At 42.7% G+C, this 27,827-nt stretch overlaps 5 protein-coding genes across 6 annotated transcripts; 1 reads left to right on the top strand and 4 right to left on the bottom strand.

Moving 5' to 3' along the window:
- The first annotated feature begins 165 nt into the window (after nt 1-165).
- LOC115664474 (syntaxin-51-like) lies at nt 166-2,855 on the top strand. The gene is made up of 6 exons (XM_030586405.2): nt 166-326; nt 745-966; nt 1,640-1,845; nt 1,973-2,073; nt 2,219-2,263; nt 2,626-2,855. The coding sequence occupies exons 2-6, from the start codon at nt 749-751 to the stop codon at nt 2,755-2,757; spliced, it is 702 nt and encodes a 233-aa protein (XP_030442265.1). The 5' UTR covers nt 166-326; nt 745-748; the 3' UTR covers nt 2,758-2,855.
- A 679-nt stretch (nt 2,856-3,534) lies between these two features.
- On the bottom strand, nt 3,535-7,558 carry LOC115664463 (cell division protein FtsZ homolog 1, chloroplastic). Its single transcript, XM_030586396.2, has 6 exons — nt 7,166-7,558; nt 6,762-6,861; nt 6,266-6,495; nt 5,481-5,648; nt 4,801-5,034; nt 3,535-3,900 (listed from the first exon to the last, which is right to left on the bottom strand). The coding sequence occupies exons 1-6, from the start codon at nt 7,427-7,429 to the stop codon at nt 3,634-3,636; spliced, it is 1,263 nt and encodes a 420-aa protein (XP_030442256.1). The 5' UTR covers nt 7,430-7,558; the 3' UTR covers nt 3,535-3,633.
- Nucleotides 7,559-8,576: 1,018 nt separating this feature from the next.
- On the bottom strand, nt 8,577-11,198 carry LOC115663522 (V-type proton ATPase subunit e1-like). Its single transcript, XM_056307951.1, has 4 exons — nt 10,896-11,198; nt 10,641-10,779; nt 9,749-9,796; nt 8,577-8,918 (listed from the first exon to the last, which is right to left on the bottom strand). Exons 2-4 carry the CDS (start codon nt 10,736-10,738, stop codon nt 8,852-8,854), a joined length of 213 nt encoding a protein of 70 aa, XP_056163926.1. The 5' UTR covers nt 10,739-10,779; nt 10,896-11,198; the 3' UTR covers nt 8,577-8,851.
- A 1,073-nt stretch (nt 11,199-12,271) lies between these two features.
- LOC115663504 (long-chain-alcohol O-fatty-acyltransferase-like) lies at nt 12,272-13,821 on the bottom strand. Its single transcript, XM_030585509.2, has one exon. The coding sequence runs from the start codon at nt 13,372-13,374 to the stop codon at nt 12,304-12,306; it is 1,071 nt and encodes a 356-aa protein (XP_030441369.2). The 5' UTR covers nt 13,375-13,821; the 3' UTR covers nt 12,272-12,303.
- A 79-nt stretch (nt 13,822-13,900) lies between these two features.
- On the bottom strand, nt 13,901-27,764 carry LOC115663489 (protein ENHANCED DOWNY MILDEW 2). 2 transcript variants are annotated; one of them, XM_030585492.2, is made up of 18 exons: nt 27,163-27,764; nt 26,965-27,061; nt 25,812-25,865; nt 25,571-25,707; nt 24,280-24,376; nt 24,041-24,139; nt 23,110-23,357; nt 22,941-23,027; nt 22,298-22,849; nt 22,037-22,184; nt 21,869-21,970; nt 21,167-21,259; nt 19,617-19,658; nt 19,184-19,294; nt 15,934-16,005; nt 15,666-15,784; nt 15,533-15,596; nt 13,901-15,454 (listed from the first exon to the last, which is right to left on the bottom strand). In XM_030585492.2, exons 1-18 carry the CDS (start codon nt 27,582-27,584, stop codon nt 14,033-14,035), a joined length of 3,966 nt encoding a protein of 1,321 aa, XP_030441352.1. In that variant the 5' UTR covers nt 27,585-27,764; the 3' UTR covers nt 13,901-14,032. The 2 variants fall into 2 exon arrangements, with proteins under 2 accessions (XP_030441352.1, XP_056163985.1); XM_056308010.1 differs by lacking the exons at nt 25,571-25,707; nt 25,812-25,865; nt 26,965-27,061; nt 27,163-27,764 and adding an exon at nt 25,305-25,347.
- Nucleotides 27,765-27,827: the final 63 nt, after the last annotated feature.

Consider the following 27,827-nt stretch of genomic DNA (forward strand, 5'->3'; position numbering starts at 1 on the left):
AAAAGAATTCGTAAAGCATGGGGGGAATTTTGAAAGATGACAATTTGCTCAGGGTAAAAAGGAAAAAAAAAGAATTACAAGAGGAGCAATAACTCGTCATCGAGCTGTCAAAAACGACGTCGTGTGGCGAGGCAAGGAGTCCTAACTCGTCGGGTACTCCATAAAGGAATTGGAGCGAGGTAGACGACGACGACGACGGGGTCAAGACAAGAAAAGTTACCGGTGGACGGTGGCTTCCTGCGTCAATCCTCCACCTCGTTTTCTCAATATTTATCATTCCCTCTCATTCTTATCAGAGTGCAGGACCCTCGAAGCTACGATCAAAGGTAACGCCTTTTTCTTCTGTGATTATCGCCCAATTGTCTCGGATTATCCGCTCGATTTCAGCTGCAGATCGCAGCGATGATCCGGCATTCTTTGTCGGATTGAAAGAATTCGCCTCGTGTAATTTCGTCTGTTCCTTTTCGGGCTAATCGCGTTGATGGGAAACGTGTAATTCGTTTGATCTCGTGTGGGGCTTTGATCGAATTGGAAAAATCCACAGGGGGTTGCGATGTTGGATTCGTTGGGTTAATCTCATTGATTGTTTTGCTGTGTCGCTTAAACCCTAAGACGGGAAGATGTGTGGCTTTGGATTGTGTGCAAGAATATGGAGTTTGAGGGAGTCTGGGTTATAATTGTCGGGCGAGTGATGCTCCCGGGATGCGCCGGATTGTCTGATTGATCCTTTGTTGTGTTGTTTAGGCAAATGGCGTATTCTGCGGACTCGTGGATGAAGGAATACAATGAAGCGGCCAAGTTGGCCGATGATATCGGCGGCATGATTTCCGAGCACGATAAGTTGGTTTCGTCGGGACCCGAGAACCAGCGTCACGCGTCTTCCATACGGAGGAAAATAACGATACTGGGCACTAGGTTGGAGAGTTTGCAGTCTGTCCTAACAAAGATGCCCAGCAGTCGGCCTATGTAAGTAGCACAGATGAGGTTTATGTTCCGATTCTGAAGGGGGTGGTGCTTGTCTGGGTTTGGATTTAGCTTTACGCCAATTATTTATTCTTTGGTTTCTCTCCTTCTGTATGTTGGATGGCTTGATGCCGGCATACTGAGCTTGCATCCCTAGTTATGCTGTAGTTTTCCATTTAAATTATCATGTCAGAAGTTTGGAGAGCAGGCCCGTTTTCTTCTCATTTTTTTCGCATATGCAGTTCTTACTGACTCAGTAATATTGACATATGATGACGTTTGGTCTACAAGTATAAGGCGGCTAAGACCTGCAAAAACACTAGCCCTTGACTAATGAAAGGGCAAGTACTTTGGGAGTTTGAACATCTGAAAATGAGATGTCTTTTCTAAGACTGCATAGATCTTTCATCCCACTTCTGGTGAATGGTCTTACTGGAGAACTGTCGTGCAATAGGCTTGTGCCGTTTGCCGCATCTGTCATTGAACTTTTTACTTTTAGCTTTCTCCCTTTAATTCGACCTCATGAAACTTTTTACCATCTCAAGCCTGTCGTTAGAGTTTTTATGGAGTGGTAAATTGGATTATTTCCTATCTGGGAGTCGTTACACAGGTCTCAGGACCTACGCGGTGCTTGTCATTGTCATATTCTCCAATAACAGATATTTCTTCTGTCTAGATCCGAAAAAGAGATGAATAGGCGCAGAGACATGCTTTCTAACTTGAGAACAAAAAAGGACCAGATGGCTTCCGCTCTGAACATGTCAAACTCTCGAAATAGAGATAGTTTGTTAGGTCCAGATGCAAAGCCAGCTGATGCGATGAGCAGAACTGTTGGCTTGGACAATCAAGGCGTTGTTGGTCTTCAGCGTCAAATTATGAAAGGCAAATTGCTACTTCTGGATGACCTTTTTCTCAATAATTGTATCTTAGCTTTCCATTGCATTATATATATGCTTTGACTATCTGCTGAAGAAGTGAAGTCTTTATCTGTGAACTTCCTTGAAATCAGAGCAAGATGAAGGTCTTGAAAAGCTTGAGGAGACGGTGATAAGTACAAAACATATTGCCTTGGCAGTTAATGAAGAACTGGACTTGCATGCTAGACTAATTGTATGTAATTTCTGTTGAATTTTGTACTCCATGGGTTTCAGCATGTAGATTTAGCTTCATTTTTTCATATATTTTAGTATATTAAGCTGCATTGCCTTGCATTTGACAGTAGAAATTTGCTGTTTCTTGTTCTCTGATTTTGCAGGATAGTTTGGACCAGCATGTGGATGTCACAGACACCCGTCTACGGGTATTTCCTTCCTGATCCCTTGTAGACAAATTGCATACGCATCAAAATTTTGTATTTTTTTTTCTTTTTTTGAGAGGCATTGCACAGATGGGTTGGGGAATGTTTTGAGTCATGCCTATTAAATGCCAGCCTATGAGCTAGTGAAGCTATGGATTCTAGTAAAGCTGAACAATAGACTTGAAAGGATAAGAATCTCATATGGTTGACCCAGAAACCTTTCTGCTTCTGTTTCGTTGCCTGTGTGTATGCTGTGCATGGATGCATGGTAATGTGACTTTGCTTTTGATCTCAACTCCTAACATCTATTTAGGGGAATTCATATTAACCCGCTTCTAATATTTTGTCAATTCTTTTGAGTACAGAGGGTGCAGAAGAACTTGGCTATATTGAACAAGCGCATGAAGGGCAGCTGCACCTGCATGAGCATGCTTTTAGCAGTTATTGCGATTGTGATTTTGGTGGTCGCTATTTACTTGGTAATCAAGTACCTGTAACATTAACCACAGTAAACGCGATGTTCTATCCATTATTTTTCTGTGGTCTTGGCTATAAATTTCTGCCATAATAGCAATATATATCTCATGTTTTGTTACTTTGGCTATATGAGATGATAATAATAACCGTGACAAGTGGCTCCTGTTGATCCAATGCGTTTGTGTCTCTGTCTTGCCCAATCTTGGAAGACTTAAAAAAGCTATTGTGTTGGCGAACGTATTAAACATGTGATTTTCTTTTCAGGGATTTTCTGTTCCCTGTTTCCTTGTGCACATCCTGTCCTTTTCAACATGAGCCGAACCTTAGCCTTCTTATGTGATGAACGACCGGTTTTAGCTTTAATTTCGCGCGTGACCAGCTAGACACAAGCGATATATGATTATTCGCATCCTCATCTCTTTCCTCTCGTTTTGGTTGACCATCTGACTGTCTTTAAATAGTCTATGCGAGCGATCTTGCACATCATCTTTTGGGCGTGATGTTTCCAACAGATAATGGATTCACGAGCATGAATTTTCTCCTCAACCATTTTAATGAAAACATTGTCAACTTCGGGAAGCGATAAGCTGAGATGGCATTAGACGTGAGCGACTTGAGCATGACAGCACGCTGTCGATTTGGCAAGTTCAAAACCAGCTAATCAAAGTACGAATTGATTTTAGTTTATTATAGACGTGTGGCCTCTCAATTATCAACTATTTATCAGACGTCGACATGGGACACCTCCGCTGACTTCGAGATTTTTTCAATTTGTAAACTTGCGGGAAACCATTAGATGAATGAAGTACAGGACTATGCAAACTCCCATGGTAACACAATTGCGCTTCACAACATTACACAAAACGCAAAATAAAAGAATATAAAGATTAGTCTAATCAGAAGAAGAGCCTTCGCGAAGAAGACTTGGAATTAACAGGGGAAGGAGAGGCGGGAGTCCTGAGAGGCAGAGGCATGCCCTTGTTTTCTTGAGCTGCTACTTTGTCGATTAGTTTGGCAGCTTTGGGGTCAGTGAGAAGCGTCTTCTGAAAAGATTGCGAGAAACCTGTCGCAATGATTGTCACGTGAATCTCGCCATTATAGCGGTCGTCGACAACGGCACCAAATATGATGTTTGCAGAAGGATCGGCCAAACTTGTCACCACCTGAACATGTATACATGACCATCAGTACCCAAAAACAATTTAAGTTGCAAATCACCACTTGACTATCAAGGATGAACCCAAATGAGTGCAATTGCACGATTTGATGGAAGTACGAGAGAAACCTCTGGACTTTCACTTTGAAATACACTTTGCATCCTCTAATTTATAACCTACCGATCCTTGACCAAATTTTGCAATCAGTTATACATCTTCAGATGCAAGGGAGACTACTTGACAATTATTCATCAACATAATGACAATGTACATAATCAGATTGGCTCAATCCAATGATTTTTCTCTTGTCCAGGCACTACTTTCCTATGGTTTAATCAGAGTAAAAACATAAAACATATTATTTGGCAAAGAAGCTCACTGCCTGAGTTTAGGAGTGAGAGACCAAACAGCTTCTATTGCACCAAGAGCAGTAAGAATTGTGTGGTCTAGAACCTTACGGTGCAAATTGCAAATTTCATTGTAAAGAAAGAGAAGCGTCATCAAAGCGAAAATTCACGATGGCATTTGAAATTATTCCTTTTTCAATTCTTTTAAAATAACATATATATTGTTCAGACTCCAAAATGCCAGTCTTCCACATAAGGCAGCAAAAGGAAAGATTCTGTAAAATCCTTGAGAACAGTTATTTAATTCATAATATTTCACTAGTCGACCTCAAAATATATAACTTAAATCATTCAGAGGAGTGTTTGGTGAATAACTTTTTCTAAGCAACAGAAAAGCAAATACTTCAGTGAAGTAAAGAAATTTTCCAGTTCTTCCAAGGCTAAGATTATTTACTACACAAAAATTCAGGGAATAAGGTAGTTTTGTTAGCAACATTGTAATCCAAAAAACACACTTGAGTGCATTGCTTTGAAAAATGTGAAATCTGTAAACTCGTACCTGAGAAACTCTGTTAACTTCCTGCAAGGTTATATCCTTCCCTCCCGTGATATTATAGACAATTCCAGTAGCTGATTGAATTGATGATCCAATCAAAGGAGCCAATGTAGCTTGTTCGGCCGCTTCTTCTGCACGATTTTTGCTGGAGGAAACCCCTACACCAAGCATTGCAGTTCCAGAGTCCTTCATGACTGCCTTTACATCCGCAAAATCCACATTTACAAGTCCAGGTATCTGCACATGGGAAACACAGGAAAAGTTTGAATACACTACTGTCTCCGAGCAGATTACACGACATTTCATACCATTTGGCTGTACAATGAGAACCCAATGTACGTAATAATGTAGCAATCCTCATCAGTGATGAGTATGTAAGACACACGATCAACCATGTATGCTCATAACATGTCATAAAAAACATAGACCACAATAATCAATTCCCATGACCTACCACCTGGTAGCAACAGTGCCATCCAGTCTCCAGCTAGCGAGAACACTATTCTAAAAGTATGATCAAACTCCTATGAGCTCCTAGATGTTCATGACCCATCCAAAATCACTATGGGCTATTATGAGCTAACTCTTCAGTGTATCAGCAATCAGGTGTCTTGTGATAACAATTTACTGATTCAACTGACTGCTCGCCATCATGATGACTGATTTTTCAATGAAACACTCACCGTGATTATATCAGAAATTCCTTGGACCCCTTGGCGTAAGACATCATCAGCAAGAAGAAAAGCATCCTGTAGGGGTGTCTGCTCATCAGCAATGTCAAGCAAACGATCATTTGGAATCACTATTAGTGTGTCCACATTCCTTTGCAACTTCTCAATAGACTCTAATGCCTGGAAAAAGGAGAAAAAAAAATATCAGCTGAAGAGCAAACCCAGCTTTTAATGATATATATATATATATATATCTCCAAAAAATTGGAACTCAACAATCAACAACGTCCATAGATCTATAAGATGACGAAATACAACAAAAAGACCCAAATAGTTTATTAATAACAGAATCTTTCACAAAAACTAGAGTATTATCAACAAAGAACTTGTTAGCTGTAAGTCTACTCTAGCTAAAAGACGTGCTATGGATTTGGCTACCCTTGTTGCATCTATTAACCATAGATATAAAATGGGTTTCCGCAATCTTCCAGAGGTCAGATCCAAACAGTAGCACATGCAGTTTCCCGGGGCATTTCTCTATAAAAAGATTTTGTTGAATTCCATACTGACAATTTGAAATACCTTCAATAAAAAAAGATACAGACAAGAAGAGGTTGAAATGTTCCACATAGGCCTCCTCTCTTCTCATCCCACATTTCCCTCTATTTTTCATTATACCCCAGACAAAAACTAAATAACCAAACCAAAATCGTCATTGATCTACTTATCACATATGTCCTGCAATGACTAAAAAAGAAAGAATGTCTGTCAGTAGTGGACAGAACAGCAAGACAAACCTGCAGAGATCTTTTACGTCCTTCAAAGCTGAAAGGATAGGTAACCACCCCAACAGTGAGATAACCAGCCTCCTTGGATATCTGGGCAACAACCGGAGCAGCGCCAGATCCGGTTCCCCCACCCATACCGGCTGTTATGAACACAAGATCTGACCCTTTAAGAGCATTGGCTATGGCTTCCTTTGATTCCTCCGCTGCCTGCTCTCCCAAAGTTGGGTTTCCTCCCGTACCTGCAGCTCTACCATGGATTTCAATTAGAAAACCAACAGTCCATCAAGATCATTACGTGTGTGATACTGTTTAATTCGCAACCCCATGTTATGCCCAGATCACGGTATAACAATAGCTGTACATTTATTATCTATGAGTACCTCTGTATTATATGTACAAGAAAACATCCATACAAATTACCCAGAGAATGCATGTTATATATCACAATGAAAGGACAGCAAAACCTGAAAAGGAATTCTTCAGGTTGAAAGGGACAGAAGCAGACCTAATCCACGAGTCAAGAGCTCTCCAATCTGTAGGGGGTGCTCTGCTGCGGACTGTAGCAATGCCTGAGAATCCGTATTTATGGCGTAAAAGTCGACACCCTACACACCAGCAGTAGAACAACACGAACTTTAGTGCTACTTCCACGACTTGAGTCAAGAGGAGGTCATCGCAAGGTAAAACAGCAAATGCAGCTCAAGCCAGAAGACCATGGCCAAAACTGTAGGGAACCATTGCTAAGAGAAAAGAAGTAAAACAGCAAATGCGGCCAACAAACGACGACTATGAAGGAAAACCACGACACGCGACCACGAACCACAAGAAATTGCCAGGAGAAGCAAAAGCACCAGCTAAAACCTCCATACGAAAGCCACCAAAAGCGCGACAAGGAGAGCGAGGATTCACCTGCAGGCCACTTCCGATCATGCGATTGACGGCATTGTTGCCGCCGCCGCCGACTCCGACCACCTTAATCTTGGCCGACTCCGTGGGCACGAAGGAGCAGCTCGCGCCGGCCGAGTTCGCGCGGCTCCGCCTCCACGGGGACCTCCTCCTCTGGCCGGCGCTGGAGCAGAAGCTCGCCCTCGGGATGGAATGCGAGATGGTGGCGCGGCGGAGGGGCGGCGAGATTAGGTCTTTGAGATTGGTCAGCTGGACTGAAGACGCCATTGTTTTTCTCACTCTCTCGGTCTCTCCTCCTGCACAGAAGAGCGCACGAGGGAGGTTTTTAGGGTTTTAGCGAATTAGCAAATTCTCACCATATTCCCCTTTCCTTTTCGATTTTCGGATGTGGATATGTGGGAAGTGGACTGCGAGAGAGAGAGAGCGCAATGGGGTACGAGATTTGAGTGGGATCCTCTTGATGCCACGTCATTACCGGTGTTCTCTCTACTTCTCAATTACATAAGTTGACGTGGGAACCTCTAAGTAATTAGAGGTAAAACCGTTTCATTTGAAATTTCTAGTGAATCTCGGCATTCTTTGGACATAAAACAACAAGAAAGTAAGATAAAGATATAAAGAGACGCGGCTTGCGAGCACTGACACATTAAACTAAGAAATGCTAGAGGACAAACCTAAATGGCCCTTATTGATAGGAAACTATCCCTGATTTGGTGAGGTTATCGATGTAACCACCGACCAAAGATCCAAGCCAGACCTCCTAGTTACACTGATGCCACGTCATTATTGATGTTCTTCCTATTTCTCGATTACATAGGTTGATGTGGTTCGCTGGTGTTGTCGCTTGACCGTTTGGTTTTGGGAAGTTCATCGCCACGCAAGTCGTTTTTGACTCTCTGTGTCTCTTCCGCGTGAGATCGGACAACATTGGATGGGACCAAAAGAAAGCGGGTTGATTTGTTTTGAACTCGAGAACAAACTGATTCTGCACGAAAAAGATGCAACAGAGTATAAAGTCTAGCTTTTGTTCCATGGCATTTGTAATGACCTGTAGCTGCTCTATGTAAAAAGGTCCTGGAGTATGGTGCTGCCTCTTTCTTCCTCCTAGATTGTCAGTACTTTTAAGCATAAGAGCTCGGCTTCCGAAATCCCTCAAGTCATTTTCTTTTGTTGAATCTCTAGAGAGCCACATCACGAATAACGGTTATGATAATCATGTTGCTAGGAAGGCTATTTGCTTGCTGGCTGGGATCCGTATGAGCGGTAACACCCACTTATGGTTCCGTGAGAAAGGCGGTATAAAAACTGTAGCCAGTAGGAAGACACTATGCATCAACTTTTCGATAGCCAGCATAATGAAAGTATTAAGAAGCCCCAAAAAGTAAACGTTATTAAGTATGACATACCTCCATGGTGGTAAAAAGGGACATAACACTTCTGCGTGGTTAATGGGTACAACATCTGTATTTATTCTTCTTACATACGGGTAAAGTTGCATCAATATCATATGAACATATAAACACATCGAGGCTGAGATATTCAGGCAGTCAATCCATGTGAACTCAACAGAGGATCTGCCAACATTATTTACATACTCGTCCAAGGAAATATTGAATGGTCCTTGTGCCTAAAAATATGTAATACAGTAGCCGGTGCATCACCTACAACACTAGTCAAGCGGGAAGCACTTCATTCCCCGTCACTCAGAATTGGGACAATGAGAGGTTTCATCTGCGCAAGATATACAATTGCCCACCTACAAAACAAATGTAGAATATAAGTGTGATAAATGATGAAAACAGAACATACAGATGCATATACCTAGCTACATATCCATATTCACCTCTTTGACAGCTTCAACATGCACTACCGTAGTGGTGATATATGTGCGCGCGCGTGTGTATGTATGTATGTAGAAGATATCTACAATTCACCGATTCGACATCAACAACCTGCGCTAATAATTCTTTGCCGGAAAGAGCTCTCTTCATTTTAATAGTTATGCATCTCAAGAAATCATTCACAATAAATATTGGAAGTTGGGATATTCCAGCTTAAGCAGGACAGAGTCAGGGTGCAAAAGTGATTAGTTCACTTGATCCATTTTGGCCAAAAAAAAACGAGGACATGCGTCGTCACATACTATGAATAAAACTTAGGATCTTCCTACAGGTGAATAACAAACAACACAACACACATACTGTCATGGGCGGTGAATCCAGCGATAAACTATAGCGCTCGATGTATTTACTTTGACAAATGGAACGTTTCTCAGATGACAACCCCTGGCATAAGCTTTTTTACGTACAATTCACGGGCACTGGAAGAACCCAGCACAAATCTGGAATGAGATCCCACAAGTATTGACAGAAGTACAGATAATCAAACCGAGTCAGCACCACCAACATTCCATCATGTAAGTCACACACTCTCATTTGGTGCATAACATCTATGTATTTGTCGAGGATAACACACACTGGAATGAAGAATCTTATTCAAAGAGTATACCAAGGAAATTTAGATATTTCATTGTTAATGAATTATAAAGAAAGACTAACGAGATCTGCAGATCACAACAAAACTTACATCATCCAACAGCAGACTGTAGCTGTAATAACCAATGTGATGAGGAACCTGCGATACAAATTCAGTGTCAACTTTAATTGAAGGCCCTATGCAGGAGTCTGAGAAGGAATGCTCAAAGCAGCATCAAGACATCAATTATGTGTACATTGATAGGAAAACCCCAACTAGCAAAGTTACACCAGGTACTAAGAATTGCATGGTGCTGGCTCTTGAAGCATTGTAAATCTCAGAAGTGCATGGCATAGCATTCACATTAAAATAGAACAACCGTGAAATCAAACAAAAGCGCGCACAACTGAGCAGCCAATTCATATAGCCACATTATCGCTGTTGCAGCCATAGTAACGACAAAATCCAAATTCAAAGAGTGACCAGTGAAAGACGGCAGCTAGAGCCATTTGTCCAATACTGGAAGTGAAAGCGTGCAGTCAAGAAGACACCTTCTTTATTTGTTTTCAGCAAGCCGCAAAAAAAAAAAAATTACCATTTGCCCGCGATTCTATTTACCGTTCCGATCGAATGATTCAAAAGTTAGTCAAGGACAGCTAATAATTGATATTAGATGATGACAATGGACGAGGCGGAGGGGATCCCTTCCCAGGATCAATTTACTCATGAAATAACACATACTCTTGCTCATATTATAAGAGAGCTGGTCTATACAATTAGTATGCTATGTGATAAGGTCCTTTTCAATGCCAAAGAGTCGCCAATTGTGCATATAAATAGCATTGCTCTTGCTTATAATGCAGCGATTCGTGAAGCAAGAGAACGAACTAGCTAGACCAATTAGATCCTAGTAGACTTGCTTAGAACACACAATATTTGCGAAGGAAGAGATGAACACTCGCAAAAAAGAAAAAAGAAAAGCCTAAACGCAGAGGATACATACAAATTCGTGGATGGTCCGCTGTTGCAGAGAACTCTGGTGCAGAGGGACGCAAGAATCCCAATCACCGTAAAAATCAGGCTCGTGACCACGAATCCCATGGTTTACAATTGATTTCTATATCGCGTTGAGAGAAAATATCCTCTGCACCAAAAACAAATCGAACCTGAGCTCGATGTCTTCCGTTTTCACAGGGAGCCCGAGATTCAGCTAAAGAAACGAATCAAGAAACGAGGTGAGGGACTGTAGAATTCTTACTCGGATTTCCGAAGCTCCGGTTGGCGATCGGGAGGATCACCCGCAGATGCAGAATCTAAGCGCTCCAGACGAAAGGGATCGAGATGCACTGGGAAGGAACAAGCTTGCGCAGGCCAGATCAGGGACAGGCCCAGAAAAGAGTGAGTGTTTGGGCTCTTGGGCTCTCTGGAGATTTCGATTGTCTTGGACACCTACCTATTCTGTGGGAGAGATTTTCAAGGGGATTCGATCATCCGAACAAAGCTGCCGTCGTTGAGAGAACGTACGAGGATTCGTACCACTTGGCACGTGGAAATTGGCTTAAGGAGATGAACATGTCGTGTTACGGATGCGCTTTGGAATTTTAAGCGTATGGGTTAGTGTTGTCCCATAATTCGTGATTCCATTTGGTTGCTTGGAAACACATTGAAATCGGGTAATGACTTAGCGGGAGAGATTATCCTCGAATGATAATCTGTGTTTGCATAGATTATTCCGAGCTTAAACTATCGCCTCAATTGCATTACTTATCCGATCGGCACAATTTACCTCTCTCGACTCTTTGTCCATCCGTTGGCAAATAAGTCTTTTACCCATAGAATAATCCTGAAAGCAAACACAACTCCGCACAATGGACATATGAAGTAGAAGCGAAAGTGAGTTGCTAATTAGTGGACCCTCCTCCGTTGGAATTGGACTGAATAATAATGAAGTTGAATTTAAAGTAGGCAAATTAGAGTCAATTTTATTGTTCAGGGTGTAAATTCGCGCGTCTCATTCAATGGATCCGCTCGCTTTCTTGTTCACGAGATCACGCCACATGTTTGATTTCTCTTAACCCTCCTCCCATCAGATCAACCCTCCCACACAAACCTTCCTCCAATAGCTACCACCCAATTAGACCGAGTCGTCGCCAACCATACCTCTTCCCCCTCCCTCTCTATCTCTCAACTCCAACCACCCCCACCCCTGAGCCCCCGGCCTCCCAAAGCGACCTACCCTCCATCATTATAGTGGCGGAGGGGCCTCCAGATCTGGAGGCATGATCGCCAAATCTGAAGACTAGTCACCGTCGACGGCGACGAGCTTGACAAGGGACCACCAAGCACCGCAAGACACAGAGGTGATGGACATAAGAGAGTGTGCCTTAAATCATGCCTAAGAACAGTAGATGTAGGTAAAATCATGTCGCCGACGTGACGCTTGCTGTGGCCGGTGACTACAGTGGTCAAAGGTGTGGCGGCTGTGGGGCGCCGGCGACCACTAGATTTCGGGCGGAGAGAGAGGGAAGTACAGGGGAAGATTTGATTTTTAACTACACTATTTTGTAGGGAAATAATCATGCTATAATTGCTATTGGCATCCGCAAAATTTCGAGCAGAAAGTGAAAAAGGAGAAAAAAGAAACTCTCGTGCAGCTTCAATAATTCTCACACAAATTCGCTTTTTATATGGAAAACGAACCGAGTTACTTCGCATTTCACGAAGTCAAACATCGCGTAGCACTCCCTTATGACTTTCTCGTCCACGCCATTCCTCGTCAGCTGCGGGAAAAACCACCGCACCCCCGTCACCGCCAGGAACGCCACCGTCAGCACCCCCGACGCCGCCCTGTGCATCCTCCACCTCCCGCCCGTCCACCTCTTCGCCGCCACCTCCGCCGCCACGCAGATCCCGTGGAACACGAAGAACCACGTCACCTCCCACGTGGGCCTCGCCCGCGTGATGTAGTAGTAGATCGCCTCGTGCATCACCCCGGAGACGGCGAACGCCGCGACGGTCGCCGGGAGGGAGGCCGGCCTCGCCCCGACGAGGGGCGCGAGGCGGCGCCGCACGGGGTCGTACACGGTGGACCGGAGTATGCTGCTGACCATGAGGTTCCACCGACGGCCCCAGAAGTCCTGCAGCGAGGTCGCGAGGTAGGGCTCGTCGAACTGCCGCTCGAGGTCGAGCCCTAGGGCGGCGCTAGCCGGGACCGCGCAGATCGCGAGGACGAGCTCCAATTCCAGGTACATGTGGACGCAGTAGAGCGCGAGGATCGCGTACTCATGCAACCGAGGCCTGTACTCGTAGGCGCGAAGAACCGAAACCAGAATCAAAACCTTGACCGCGAGTCGGACCGAAGCGAGAGCGGATTTCGGGGATTTTCCAGGGGCTTTCTTGTCTTCACGCGGCGGCTTGACCTTGACGGGGAGGGAGGCGAGGGAGAGGAAGTGGAGGAGGCCGGGGGCGTCGGCGAGGGGGCCGAGGTGGAAGGAGAGGAGGAGGAGCTTGGAGTTGGCGAGCCAGACGAGGAAGAAGACGGTGGGGCCGCCGAGGTGGAAGGAGGAGAGGCGGAGGGGGAGGAAGGAGAGGAGGAGGACGGCGGGGAGGAGGGAGAGGAGGCGGAGGGCGCCGCGGGGGACGGCGGAGGAGGCGAAGTAGGAGTAGGCGAGGGCGGCGAGGGCGGAGGTCCATACTAGGATGAAGTTCTTGAGCTCTTCTTCTGCTTCTTGGTTCATTTCTTCTTTCGGAGGGGTTCGGGCAATGGACGACTGTTGCCGGGTCGGTCGTTGTCGACGAAGAAATGGGATTTTAGAGTTTTGGCTGGGTCTTATGTTAGGATCAAGAAATGGGAGCAGCAGGTTCACATGGTACAGTGCAAGACGACAGCTGAAAAGGCGTGCGCCAACTGCTAGTGCAGCCAGATTCTTGGCTATTGAATCCGGCGGGCCAAATCACATTCAATATAAAAACATGGATCAAACGCTTTATTTTATAGGACAGGGAGGCATCTCTGGGTTCCAAAGGACCACCTCCGCTCAGTCAACACCACACAGGACGCCAGTTGGGACCAGGCAGTGAGAAAATCGTGACCAGTTGTCACCCTTTTGACTCTTGAATGTGGAAACTAAGTTTTGATCAGGTCGAAGCAGAAGTAGCCGACCGTTCCACTTCCACGCTGCCACTAGCTTAGAGCCAAAAATTTGCATCATTTCACAAGCGTCACCCACACTTTAGAGACCATCACATATCAGAACCATGCAGTGAAAAACTTGCCCTCTTCTCCGAACTAAAATTATATAAGATTTGCCGTTGAGAACATGAAAAATATTGTTCACACTTAACCGTCTGAAATCTAGAAAGAGGGAGAACGGGAAGAAGCAAACATCCAAGCACTTATTCATTAAGCCAGCCGGAAGAGTTCTGTTGAGAGTACGGCCGACGAGGACCAGTAGCAAAGCCAAAAGAGTCACCTTGGTATCCAAATTGCGGTACCCTGTTAGGATCGAGATACCCGTTTCCACGAATCGCAGGTGCCTCGGGCCTCGCATTGTTCATTCTCATTGGATTCAGTTCATCCAAACGGGGAGCATATCGTTGCATCGCAGACATGTCGGCTCGCTGGGACGATTCGGCGATGGAACCCAGGAGTCCATAGTTAGATGTCGCGGGCCCTAGCTGGCCGTACCCGGGATCATGACCTGCCATGTAATTTCTTTGAGATGCATTTGGATCTTGCTGACCATAAAGACGGACCTGCGAACGCATCTCTCGGACCCTCCAGTATCTATCTTCGGGTTCAGAGACATTGGGTCTGTAGTTGTCAGTGTCCCTCATATGAGCCGTATACGGTCTCTCCAAGTTCTGAGCCCCATAATTGGTAGGACCACCACCACTTGACCATCTCTGAGTTGAATAGTATTTATTGTTGTTTAGTCCATACATCCTGCTGGCATCCTCAGAGAGAGTGGTTCCTCGCCCACCATAAACGTTCTCAGCATGTGACAAGCTTGGGTCAGCTTGTTGATAATTCATGTCATTGACATCATTCTCAAAGGGAACTTCCCGCGACCTTGAGGATCGGTTATTGACGGATGACCTGGGTGAGGGACGACGAGAGCTTACCTTTGCTGGTGGCCCCTTGTTAATTTCTCTTCCACGTGTTCCTCTACCACCTGCCTTTTCCCTAGAGGACCGATCATTGAATGAAGACTCCCCATTCGTCAAATTGGGTGAGGAACGATGAGGTAGATCCTTCTCATCAATTTCTCTTCCACGTGTTCTGCTACCATCGGCCTTTTGCTTACAGGACCGATCGTTGAATGACAACTTCCCATCTGTCAACTTGAGCAAGAGATGATGAGGTGTTTCCTTTGCAGGTGACTTCTCAAAACTTTCTCTTCCACTGGTTCCTACACCATTGGTCTTCCCCGCAGAAGTCTTGGTAGACTGGCTCTCCCTGCTTTCTCTCCCGCTGTCATTTCGTAAAAAACGCCCTTTTTGACCTTCGGCCATATTGACTCTGTCTTTGGTTTCTTCAGGCCTACCCATTGGCACAGAGGTATCACTTGTATGTGACGAAGTACCGATGCAAAGGCTCCGGTCATCTTTCAGATAATGAAGATCCAGTGATCCATTGCAGTCATCGTTTGACTGTGGCCTCTTACTCTTCGTCGGCAAGTGACCCTGCTTTTGAGCTACGGTCCTATGTCTTGCAGTCCAATCTCGCCGGCTCCATAGATACAGCAACGGTGGCTTATTGTTCCACTGTTCAATTTGTTTATCCTTCACATCAACAGACCCTGGCAAATAAAATGACTGAAAATGAAAAGGTTACAGTTAATCCATCAGATGCAAACATATAATCAGAAGGCTGAACAGGATGTCCCATTTCACCTTTCCAGACAAGAATTGATTGTCTTCCCACACCAGATCATACCGAAACTTTTTCTCATCTAATCTGCAACACACCACTAGATTTAAGTATTTGCATAAAAAAAACAGAGAGGGCTCAAAGTAAAGTAGTTACCTTTTAGTTTCTGATGGAACAATCAGAATAAGGAGCTTTGGTTTGAATTCAAGAGCTTTATCAATAAACTTGTTTGCCAAAGCTGCTCTAACTCCGAAAGGAGGATTTAGCCCCATGATCTACTCAGGAAGCAACATAATAGAAAGATAAAACATTCAACAACGCATGGATATGTTCAGAGAGAGAGGAAGGGAGGGGAGGGAGCGAGCAAAAGGGCCAACACACCCAACCAAAATGCAGAAAGGTAAAGCAAAACTCTGCCTCTTACCAATTTCGATCCATAAGGTAGCTCTTTTAGTTGGACAGTCATCCAGTCCCTTAGTTCAAACTCGAAGTTATTCTACAATCAAAAGGAGGAAAAACTATATAAAACCAGGCTTACACGAAGGCAAGTCCAGGTTCAATTAGCAAGCACATTTCACAGAGATCATAGCAACACCAGCATTACCAGCAAATGCTAAGTCGACCAAATATTCTTCTTCATGGCATGCAATGGAAAATGAATTGCTCAAAGCAATGATAAATTTAAAAAAATTGGTTACCACAGGCCACAGCCTGGAAAGACCCTAACAGAGACTCCCTATTTCAACCTTTAGGCATCGAGAAGAATCTCTAACAAATTGCAAGTGCAAAAACAAATGAGGAACATGAAAAATAAACCTATTTTCTAAACAACAGGCATATTGCATTTAACAGACACAGACTAAAGTTCCATATCATCCAACTATTTGACAGTCGCGTGTGCCTCAATGTAAACTAGGCTTCTTCCTCGACCAGAAATTAGCAGACACAAAATATCTCCTCAAATATCCAAGGATGCAAACAGAGCAGTGAAGTTTCGCTCGCCCAATAATGGACCCCCCTGCAAACATGAGCAAAAGGCGCGCGCGCGCGCGCACTAAGTGCACGGGTCACTAGTAAAGGTTCTCAAATTATGTTGGCATGCTCAAGATTCTCAGACAAGCATCAGAAGCAACAACATCCTGCAAAATTGTCATTACTTCAGATTTCAAAGCTCCAGCATAACCAAAGTGGTGAGACCAAAGTGGGAGCAATGGGGACAAGGCTGAGAAAGTAGGTAACTGCGCCTGACTTACAACAACTTACATGTACTCATTTATGGTTATAGACAGCCTATTCCTCCTCCATATTTCATAGTTAACGGGTTGGCTAAGCTTTCAAACACACTCCAAACCACGATCCAGCAATTTCTTACCAAATTTTGGTACCAATTTCCTTTAACCAACTTCACAGTGTGTCTACTCCACACTTAAAATTATAACTTCAAAAGTATGACATAATAACGCATGTAGGTAGGCTACATGAGTCCTCCTGAATCTACATGCCCTGCTAAGCAGGTCATGGAGATATTTTTCACCATCTGGAAGATTCATTGCTCCTCGCACTCTGAAGCTCGATTACCTCAACACTCCATCCTCCTATGCAATGGTGTACAGGTCATATGGATGCAGCATTGCAGATACCGACTCTGAATACAGAGAAATTCAGAGGATATTAAGCAAAAAGAACCACATTGTTCCTAAAGAAATCTGGCCCAATGCATTCCAAAAAGAAGTACTATGGGATTATAGGCAGGCATATGAACCAACTAGAGATGCTATCAGACAAGCCTTATCAGAGTTTTATGCAAAATAACCCTCCTCAGCCTGTACAGCCACCTCAACCTCTGCAGCCTCCTCAACAACAGTCGTCTTCCTAGGACCCTTGGGGTGGACCACTTTCTCAGGACCATGGAATTACGGCCCCTCCTCTGATCTCCAGAATATAGCCCACTGGCCGCAACCAACAATTCCTCACAGGGAATCCAATGCTCCTCAAAGAGAATCCGATGCCAGCACTAGCAACAACAAATCATCTCCAGATTCTCTAAACATAGAAAGGCTACAGCTAGCTTTAGACCTGAAACGATGGAAACGCTGGAGGTATGCTAATGAGAACAATCCCGAAGATGTCCTCTCGTCTGACAGTGATTTTCCATACCTCTCGTTGTGAATTATTGTACTGCTAGAAGAAGTGTGCCAACTTTCGCCAAAGTATGTGTCAGTGTGCTTTGTAAGAGCATCTTATAAAGATGCATACTGCTTGAGTCTATGGTTGTGTTGTTAAAGGTCTGTAATACCCTTAGCATCAACTATATAAGGATATAATCCTTCAATTCTAGAATGAAACTGAGTTTGGATAATCTCTATAGTATACACATCTCCTATGTCTTTCTATCAGGGGTTTGATGTCCTTAGAAAATTAGAGTTGCACTGATAGCTTGATAAGGTGAATTAATTACATGAGTCTGTTCTCCACTTGCCACTCTGCAGATCTTGTAAATCAGAAATTTCTGAGACTTGAAAGTTTCATGGCATGAATTCGTAATTTCTGGAGACTAAAAGGCAGTCCCTTGTTTAAGGCCTAGAAATGGCCATGTTTGTGGGATTGCATATCTGTCCCAGATATTCATGTCTGTTCCATAGCCCCTTCCACTCATATGCCAAGAACATCTGAAGCAAAGTTATCTGGTCTAATCCTCATTAGAGCCACTACAAACTTTTTTCTACGAATATACTCGTTTTAACTCCATCATCAAATGCGCACACACTCATCGACACATTCTTATCTCGAATATCCTGTTTCACAAATATGTTAGTACCTTCCCATCCAAAATTCATCTTTCAGTCGGGTTTAAAGTCTCGCATTTGGGAACGCTTTCCTGGTGCTCCAGCTCGCATTACAAGCTTCCTTCTGTGCCAACCTATTTCTTTAAGTTCTAGCTCTTATGCCAATACTCTTAACTCTAGCCTCTACTTTTTTTTCCTAAATTTTTTGTATCTCTTACTTTGACTACCAAGGCTCCTTAGAAGCTTCCTCCAAAACCTCTTTGACCAATCCTCAAACATAACCAGCCACAGATTTGCAGGTGTTGTTTGTTCCGTAGCTCCTCCAAAAACTGTCAGCATATCCTAGAACCAAATACTATAGGATCCCAAACCTGATTTGACCTTTTCAAACCACTAGGAAATACAAAGAAAAAAGAAACTTGCATGAGCTATGCAATCACACTGTTTGACTCTATTGTATTACAACACATATTGTATCTCATCCCGAATGAAACTACTGCTTTTTGGAACAAATTGCACGATGACTTATACAAACAGATACTTGAGAGTTGAGACAGAACAATTATTTCATAGCCAACCTAGTCTAACCTTGGATACTATACTCAATAACTATGGCAACCCTATATTTCCATTCCACAATCTAAGGAATTGTGTCTTCTTTACTACCCTGGAACAGGAACAAAGAAACTCTACGTCCCTCAACCTCCTCCCAGTGAAACAAGTGAACAACCCCTAGACACGAGCTTACTAACAATAGTAACAAAAAAACCATCCTTAAAAATATCCCAAAAAAATAGAAATAGCCATGCTGCAGAACCGTCTGCAAAGACAACCAAAACATTTTTCACACATAAAACTTAATGAAACGAGGTAGCATGTGTAAATTACCTTTGGTGGAAATATATCATAATTTTTGTAAGAGCACTTCTTTCCAGTCTCTTCAAGCTTCTTTGCCATTAAGCAGCTAAAATCATTAGCCCCACAACAGAAGTCAACAATCTGTTAATGCAATTTTTATGAGTTGGATGAGTGACATCAAAATGTCGCACGAACAGAGCCAAAGAAGGGGAAAAAGTGTAAGAAGCAGATTTCCTTTTATGGCAAAGACTGTTGAAAGATAACTATTCACACGAGGGTACGTGATGATTGCCAGATTCGTTTGAAGAAATATAAGCTCAAGCGAAGAAATTCAGAGTTTCAATCCCTCAGGAGGAACCTCACCGATCATATTGCCGATCACATATAGATCAGCATGATCTTCTAAATTTAAAATCTCAAGCATCAAGAGTGGAAACAAACTACTAAGCTTTACGTTTCTTACCATGTCACCATCCCGAGCATACCAATGGAGCTTGTCAACAATCTGCATCCAAGGATGTATCATTAAAATTTGCACTTCACCCATATAATCATACAGAAATAGAAGACACAAGCTCCTATCAAGACACATCATTTCTTTAATCCAAATGCCTATCCGACGAACAAACCCACAATATATATGCACAATATTCACCAAGTACAAATCTGTCACCAGTTCAAATAAGTCAACAACTGCTTATGTGCAATTTTTATTTGTCAATGGGAGACAGAGATATCTTGTTGGTACTTGTCTCATCAAAAAAACTGACAGCTTCAATATTTTCTCGTAGAATTTTTTTTTTCAATTTCATTGGTTACAAAACCCTGTATAAAAATCAGATTCCATGGCAGCATGTATACCTCAAAGTAAAGATTCAATGTAAACAAAAGCGATCAGATGAAAGGGACCAATTAACTCATTACTACAAAGAAACTGACTGAAACCTAGTGGGCTGACCACGTGAAATTCTAAATTCGCTACTTCGTACAAATGTGTAAGATGCTAGTGTCACGGCCCGAAGAATTGGATCGTTCCTGAGGTTTTCTGGACGATGGACCGTGACCGACCCTTGGACGAGAAGGCGGGCCCCGAGTGTTCTAGTACTAGGGTTTTCTTGATGTCTTCTAGAATACTCCGGGGCGGGCGATACGGTAATTGTACCCTTCCGTAATAAATGCGGTAGGTGGGGTAGTTGGGAGAGTACGATCTCGACCGTTGAGATCTACGGATACGGTCAGCCCGATACTTGTATATAATGGGGTCTCCTCCCCTCATTTTATCATCTCTCATTTTCAAGAAGCAATACAAAGTTGAGAGCTTCTCTCTCTAGAGTTTCTCTCTCTAAAGTTCTTGTGAGTGTGAGTGTGGGAAGGCTTACTTGGGGAGAAATTCCTAAGGCCGCACGGGTGTGGGAACGCTAGATCGATCGACCCGAGACACTAGCCTCACATTCCGAGTAAGGAAGCTAAGGCAGTTAAAACATCCATCTTCTTTTCTAAGTTAAGAAAATCTGACCTGTAATGAGGTATAAAGGGCACAAGTATAGTATAAAGAGACTAGTGATAGATGAAATCCATATGTCCTACATTTTCTTGTTTCAAATGTTGCATTCGGCAAAAATCAGAGAATTTCCTAGAAAAGGCAACAAATATAAGTAAATTTGGAGATTCCAGAATAGCTTTCTGCAAGTATAAATAGAGCAATAATTTGCAAGTTGTTGACTTCCATAGAATTTCATAGGAGTGTTACTTTGTGAATGAGCCGGCGCACATTTGGCTACTTCTATGTTGTAAGTAGTATTTTTCACTATCAAATGAAAGGGGGTCCACAAATCTTTAAATCTCCATAACAGAAGGTCGAAAATGAATTTATTTATCATTACTTATATAGTTCATTCTGGTGTGTAACAATTTGCCAAAAAAGCAAGAAAACGAAGCACTACATCTGCACATAAAACCAACTAAAATTGCCAACTCAGAGATAAAAAGGCTTCAGATTCAAAGAACAATCACCTCTTGAAGTTTATCCACTTTCGTAAAATGTCGACCAAAGGAAGTGTAGCGCATACCATATATAAATGGTGCTAGATATACTCTAAGCTTGTCCTGCAGCCAATCAAATCAGCATATGAGAGATTGTTCATCAACAAAAAAATTGCGACAGGATGTAAAACATTTGATAAGAAGCATTTTCGAGAGTGGGCTATGTTAATGAGCTAACATATTTTTCTTTTCTCAAGTATCAGCAAAAAAAGGGGAGCAAATCATGCATAAACCTCCAATGGTTTTAACAGCTGATTACAAAACGGATAAATAAATAAAGTAAACAAAATAAAGATGAATGGTCAAAACAAATAACCGATGCAAGCAATGCTCAAAAATAAAGGACTAGATCAAAGGTAAGAAGCTTAATCTACAGTCTGAGCTCACATTGGGACACAAATAGAACCAATGCTTTTGATAACTTAAAAGCTTCACATTGGGCCACAAATATAACTAATGCTTTTGATCACTTAAAAAGCCTAGTTATTCTTTCCACTTAAGAGAAAAACATGAGCGTAGCCGCAAAGTATTGTTTCAATCAAGCAGCAGTGCAGATTACACCAGACATTGAAGGGAGAGAGAGAGAGAGAGAGACCACATCTCGAATTGAAAATAGATTACAAGAATAACCTCAAATACAAGAATAGAAAATAGAATGTGAAGGTGCTGAACCTTCCACTTAAAAATCTGGGTTACAACATCTGGGTCACAGACAGCTTTTGCATCTTCATTGCTGTCTCCTTCCTCTAGCCTCTGTAAAGCTGCTCGAAGAGCCTGCACATGCAATCTTTCAATTAAAGTATCCTTATTGACGCATTGAGTTAATGCATAAGTATGTACCTGAACTGAACCCTCCACTTTCCCAATAGTAATTGCCTTATCAACAGTTGACTTCAGATATTGTGCATGAGTAGATGGCACTTTCTGCTTCCTCATAACATCTCCCATACTTACTGAAGATACAGCCTCTTTCATTAGATTCAACAGCCTGCTTATCGTGGGAACACATAATTGAAGAATTAAATAGAATGGAATACATCCTACAATGCGCATTTGCTGATCATTAAACACCAACTAAGATAACAGACAAGAACAAATTACCTCCTCTCTGCGTCAGCATCTAGTTCAGGAAGTGAGTCATCAGACTCCTTGGAAGCAGGCTGCACTGGTCTTGTCTCTTCACTATCTGGTACAACTTGTTTTCCTGGTTTTATTTGCTCAGATGCCTTTGTCATGAAGGAACATAAGCTTTCACCCAGAGAAGTGTGCTCCCTTGTGGTAAAAGATGTGCTGGGCTCCAAAGACCTGGACTTGGCAGTATCCTTGTGAAATTTCTTGGATGCATCTGTCGCCTTCGCTTTCGCTTTCTTGGCTAAATCTTGTCCAGATGATACTTTCACTTTTTTGTCTTTTTCACCTTCTTTCTTCGTTAAAGGAGATTTCTCCTTTCCAAATGAACATTTTCCTGAAGCTCTTTTCGAGGAGTCCTCTGAAGCAAGAGGTTTCTTCTTTAAACCTTTCCCTGCGGTAGAGAGTGATTCCAATATTGGTCTTTTCCTTTTCTCTCCAACGGCAGCCCTATTTGCTCGAATAGTAGGAAACTTTACGTGGTTTCGAACTGGAGTCCCAATCTCTTCATCAATATCATGCTTTCTGCAAAGTTAAAGACAGCTCTTTAGCAGATGATGGCAAAATGCTTAAGAGTTAAAGGCTAAAGAAGCTTAGCTACTGAAGTAACACTCACAAACAATAAATTAATATGCGATTGGGTAGCAATTCCTCCCATGCCCTTGTTATTGCATCTTCATCTGAATCTTCGAAAACAATTTCCCTTGACACAAGCATATGAAGCATCATAGATCAATTACAACGAGACTAAAGCAATAATAATCTAAAAGTTCAGTAGAACATACTTTGGCAAGCATTTTCTATGGTAAGACTTGGGGCATCGTCTGCATACAGCAAATTGCAGATCATGTTCCTTCTTGTTTTCTATTTGATTGCAAACACAGCATTTATGTACAGGACATGTGAAACTTTCGCCTGCAACAATCCTCAGCTTAAATTTTTCTGCAGCAACTTCATCTTTGCGATGGAACAATTTTGCTACACAATGGGGATGGTAGAAGTGGCCGCAAGTAGCAGAAACACATTGAAAGACCTAACAAGGAATTAGTGTCAGAAAACATATCCATACAACTAAGCTATAGAAAAACCACAATTGACATAAAACAGCACTTGAATAGAATTCTGGAAGCCTGGAGTCAAGTAACGGGCCCATTGAATACCAAACAAACCCAGAAAACTTGATGATTAACATATTTTTGGTGTTAAATTTGCAAGCAGGGAGAAGGAGGAATGAGGGAGCTCATCGCAGTCACAAGTTAAGAGTATGTTCAAGAGATAGACCAGGCAAGTCCTGAGCTAAACGACCCAACCTTAAATTCTCTCTTTAAAAATATTGAAAATTCTTTCTCCCATAAAAAAGACGGGCTTGATTAGACAATGTTTTGAAAGACTTCTCCAGTTCAAAATAACAATTGCTGGACTTGCTTCACGGGGTTAGCTCAGACCATGCCAAAATATGTGGTCTGGGGCACAGACATGGCTGACTTTTACTAAGTAGATACTGTGGACAAGCATGAGCGGTAGATGTTTCCACCTGAACCAAACTTAGAAAAAAAAAACATACAGAGTTCAGTATCCTTTGCAAGCCTCATTGATTTAGTATAAGTTTTTATAGCAAAAAAAAACTTCTGCAGAATTTAACGCCTTCATCATAAAAATCAGATTAAGGGGTGACATATGAAGCCAGACAATTGATCTTTTCCCACTGTCTCATACATCGGCACCAGAAGACTTGTCAGAGCAGCCCAACTTCCCACATGCAAAGCACTGGTGCAGTTTGTGTACACAATTTTCACACTTATAAGTCTGCATTGCCTGTCAACGTCACAACAAAAGTAAAATTAGAAACCAGAGCAAAAAAAAAAAAAAGACCTAGCAGAAAAGAAGATACCAAAGCAAAAAGAGAACTAACTTCAAAACACAAAAAAGAAATAAAAAATGAAGTATTGTCCTACATCAACTTCATGCTGTGAATATCCAAGAGAATCGCAAAGAGAGTCTTCACCATCTTCTTCAGTAGCATGAAATGACCTCATACATTTTCCGTCACAGCTGTATTGCTAACAAACTGTCAGATATGAATTTAACTAAAAAATTGCATGCCAAACTAACGTAAAAGGTGCAATAAGAACGTCCATAAAACTTCACTAAAAGAGCAGAAACTGCCCTGAAAGCAAAAAGAACATTTCACCCCACATACAATATGGAAAATTCATGCACTCGCACTTCCAAGAATTTTATTGTCTAAAGCCCATTGGGACATATAATCTATAGGGAAGATCAAAATCAGAGAAGAGAATTTTCATCAAAGCTGGTAGATGGTAGACCAGGTTGGATTTTTTGAGTCTACGCTAATGTTTTGTAAACCAGACAGGAGTAAGACCTTATCAAGGGAGCGCTTAGCTGGTGAACCAGCATTTTCAAAGAATATTTATACGTAAACACTTGACTAAATGCAGCCCATTTTGTCAACGCATAGAGCGGTTCACATATGAGTCCCAGGTTCAATTTCCAAACTTGTGGAGCTTTGGAATTTTGCAGAGAGATATAGAATATATACAACAGATGGCATACGGACACAAACGAGCACCCTTACAAAGTGGCAAAAGCTTATGTGCCTATCTTAGAGAGCGGGTATGGCTCTATCCCTCAACGACGCTGACTAACTTCGCAAAGCCGAGCCTAATCAGAACCAGATTGACCAGTTTACCGGGTCAAATCCAATTGTGTCAGAGTTATTAAAACGAGCTGAATATACAAACAGACTACATTCATGGCTGGTTCCCAGTTACCATTGCCATTATAAGGAACACACTCATACGGAGAGAGAATGTTTCTCTCATAGGAACTGAAACGATACAATAGCACCAGAATAATCGAAAGACTGTCGCAGGAATAAACTGGAACACTGGGATCACTAAAAGAAAAACTATAATTTTGGTCTGAGTATTTTGGACGTTCTTTATTTTGGTCCCTGTACCTTCACTCCCAATGTAGTCGTTAAACAAGTACTTTAAGACCATTTTCGTCCCTCTGTAGAAACCAAAACAGTACATTGAAATGCCATTGGGGGGACAAAAATAGTAGCAAAACACTCGTTCAGGGACTAAAATGAGAACAGGGACCACAATGAAGAATGCCCTAAAGGATTGGAACCAAAAGTATTCTGATCACTAAATTTCTAGAAATTAACAGACCAAAAAAGTATATATCAAAAAAAGAAAACTGAAGGAGGAAGACACGTACCATAAAAGGTTACCACCGTTATCACATAGCGCACAAACAGAATCAAAACAATCATCCTCTTCCGCAGTCTCATCTTCAACATCTTCCATCCCGACATCTTCAGTGTCATCCACAATGAAACTAGGCTTTGCAACATTCTAAAAGATCCTAAGAAAACCTTCGTCAGAGAAACAAATAAAAGGAAAATGGCAGAAATTACAGAGAAAAAATAATAAGATAAAGAAAAGGTAAAGGATCTAACCTCGCCAGATTTACTCCTCTCCCAGGGCTTCTCTTCCGTCAATTTGCTCAGAACCTGCATGAATTATGTCCGGCAATTAATGAACGTCCAAATGAACAATGGACTTGCTTGAACCCGTCTTTTTTGTTGGATGAGTACACACATGAGTACAAAGAGAGTATACATCAAAAAGTAACGGCAGAAAGAAACTAAAAAGGCCTAACCAAACTCAAAAGCAGCTCAGTCAACAGCATATTTTATAAAAGGCTCCAACTTTTCACAATTCAATTCATAAACTTCAAAAATCCTCACGTTCCTAACAATACATAAGTACCACATGGCAGACACAGAAGGAAGTTCCAAGATTTTTTCATGAATTTGAATTTAAAATTCCATTTTTCAGTAAGCAATCATCTCTTTCACATTCTTTGGCAAAAACAAAGATGATTCCCACTTTCTTGAACAGGCAAACCCAAGTAACTATATGCATGAAATAACAACCTATAAAGATGAATCTATGAAGCCGCATCTAATCATTTGTTAGAAACTAAACATGCATGGAAGTCCAAGCAAAGAAAGCAGACTTTTTTGAAACAGCTTTAACCCTTTGCAAACAATACTAATAAAAAAATGTAGTAAAAAGAAAACAAAAAGCAAGGCCACTTATAGCTTATAGCATTGGAGTTATAGACAGTAGTCAAAAGTTTCCAACCATTAAGAGCTTCCCTAAACTAGTCCAGCATTCAAAGTCGATCAACTTCAGATCAATGCTCGACTCTAATTGCAAGCGATTCCAACTTGATCAACTTCAAATCAATACTCAACTTTAGTTGCAATGAACTGAAAACCTATTGAAAATAGCAAACAGTCTGTGCATTGACAATTGCTCTGTGATAGAGGAGTCATATGAATGCCTAAGCAACAACTCAAAACATTTCTCATCCTTGACACAAGCTCATTTACCACACCAAGCACGCACAAAAAATAATTAACAAAAATGGTGCTCCGGAATTCTGCTCTCAGTTAAACTTTTTCGTCACTGGAGCTACGACACGACAATTTGAAATAGACAAACAATCTAAAACTTCTCTTTAGCGACTACATGTCAATCGCCAGAATATCATCACAAGAACAGGGTCATGAATCTAAACGAGATGACGGGAACAAGAACAACCTTGGATTTCGCCAATGCATCATCCTTCCCCATAGCCTCTTTAATTAAGGCCACATGGTCCTGCAAATCCTTCGCCGAAGGCCGGACCTCGTAGAACCTACGAAACCAGATTGAGAAAAAGGCAAAAATCACACGTGCCCCATGACACGTGAAGATGTCAAACGGTAAATTCTCACAACCCACTGACAAGAGCGTTACCCCAAGGTTCTAGCCAAGTGCTCCCACAGCGCTTCTGCGGACACGTCCGGGTGATACTTGGCGTAGTGCAGGCAGTGCAACGTGATCAGCACGGTCCTGATCGTATCCTGGAAGCTCCTCCTCGGCCTATCGAGCTTGAAGAAGACATTGTCCTTGGAGAGCACCGACACCTCCGGCCCCGAGCCGCCGAGATCGAACCTCCAGGACTTGACCTCCCTGTAAACCTTCCGGAGGCCGCCATCGGCGGTCCCGTGCAGGAAGACGGTCTCCGCCGCCGCGTCCTCGCCGCCGCCATCCGCCTCGCCCCACCGCAGCGGCAGGACGGAGAACGAGACCGGCTCGTCGTCGTGGTCCTCGAAGTAGTAAGTGGAGACCGTCTCCGGCAGGGCCTCGGCCTCGGCCTCGTCGTCGGAGGACGCCATGTTACGCCGCCCCGATCCGAATTCGAACTGGTTCCGGGGATTCGCAGCAGTTACGAGGAGGAGGAATCGACGAAAAGGGAGGAGGCAATTCGAGAAGGGCGAATTACGTGGGGAGGGGGATAAAGCGGAAAAAGACCTAGATTTCCCAGTGACGTTTCGAGCGGGGGATGACGACGACGGAGCCCACGAGTCTTCTAGTTTTCGTCCACTTTTGGTGCTTGCATTTATAGCTTGGGCGCACGC

Source organism: Syzygium oleosum, unplaced genomic scaffold (genome assembly GCF_021117445.2).
Source record: "Syzygium oleosum isolate NSW1041296 unplaced genomic scaffold, Sole_v2.1 Sole_v2.64, whole genome shotgun sequence".
Classification (NCBI taxonomy): Eukaryota; Viridiplantae; Streptophyta; class Magnoliopsida; order Myrtales; family Myrtaceae; genus Syzygium; species Syzygium oleosum.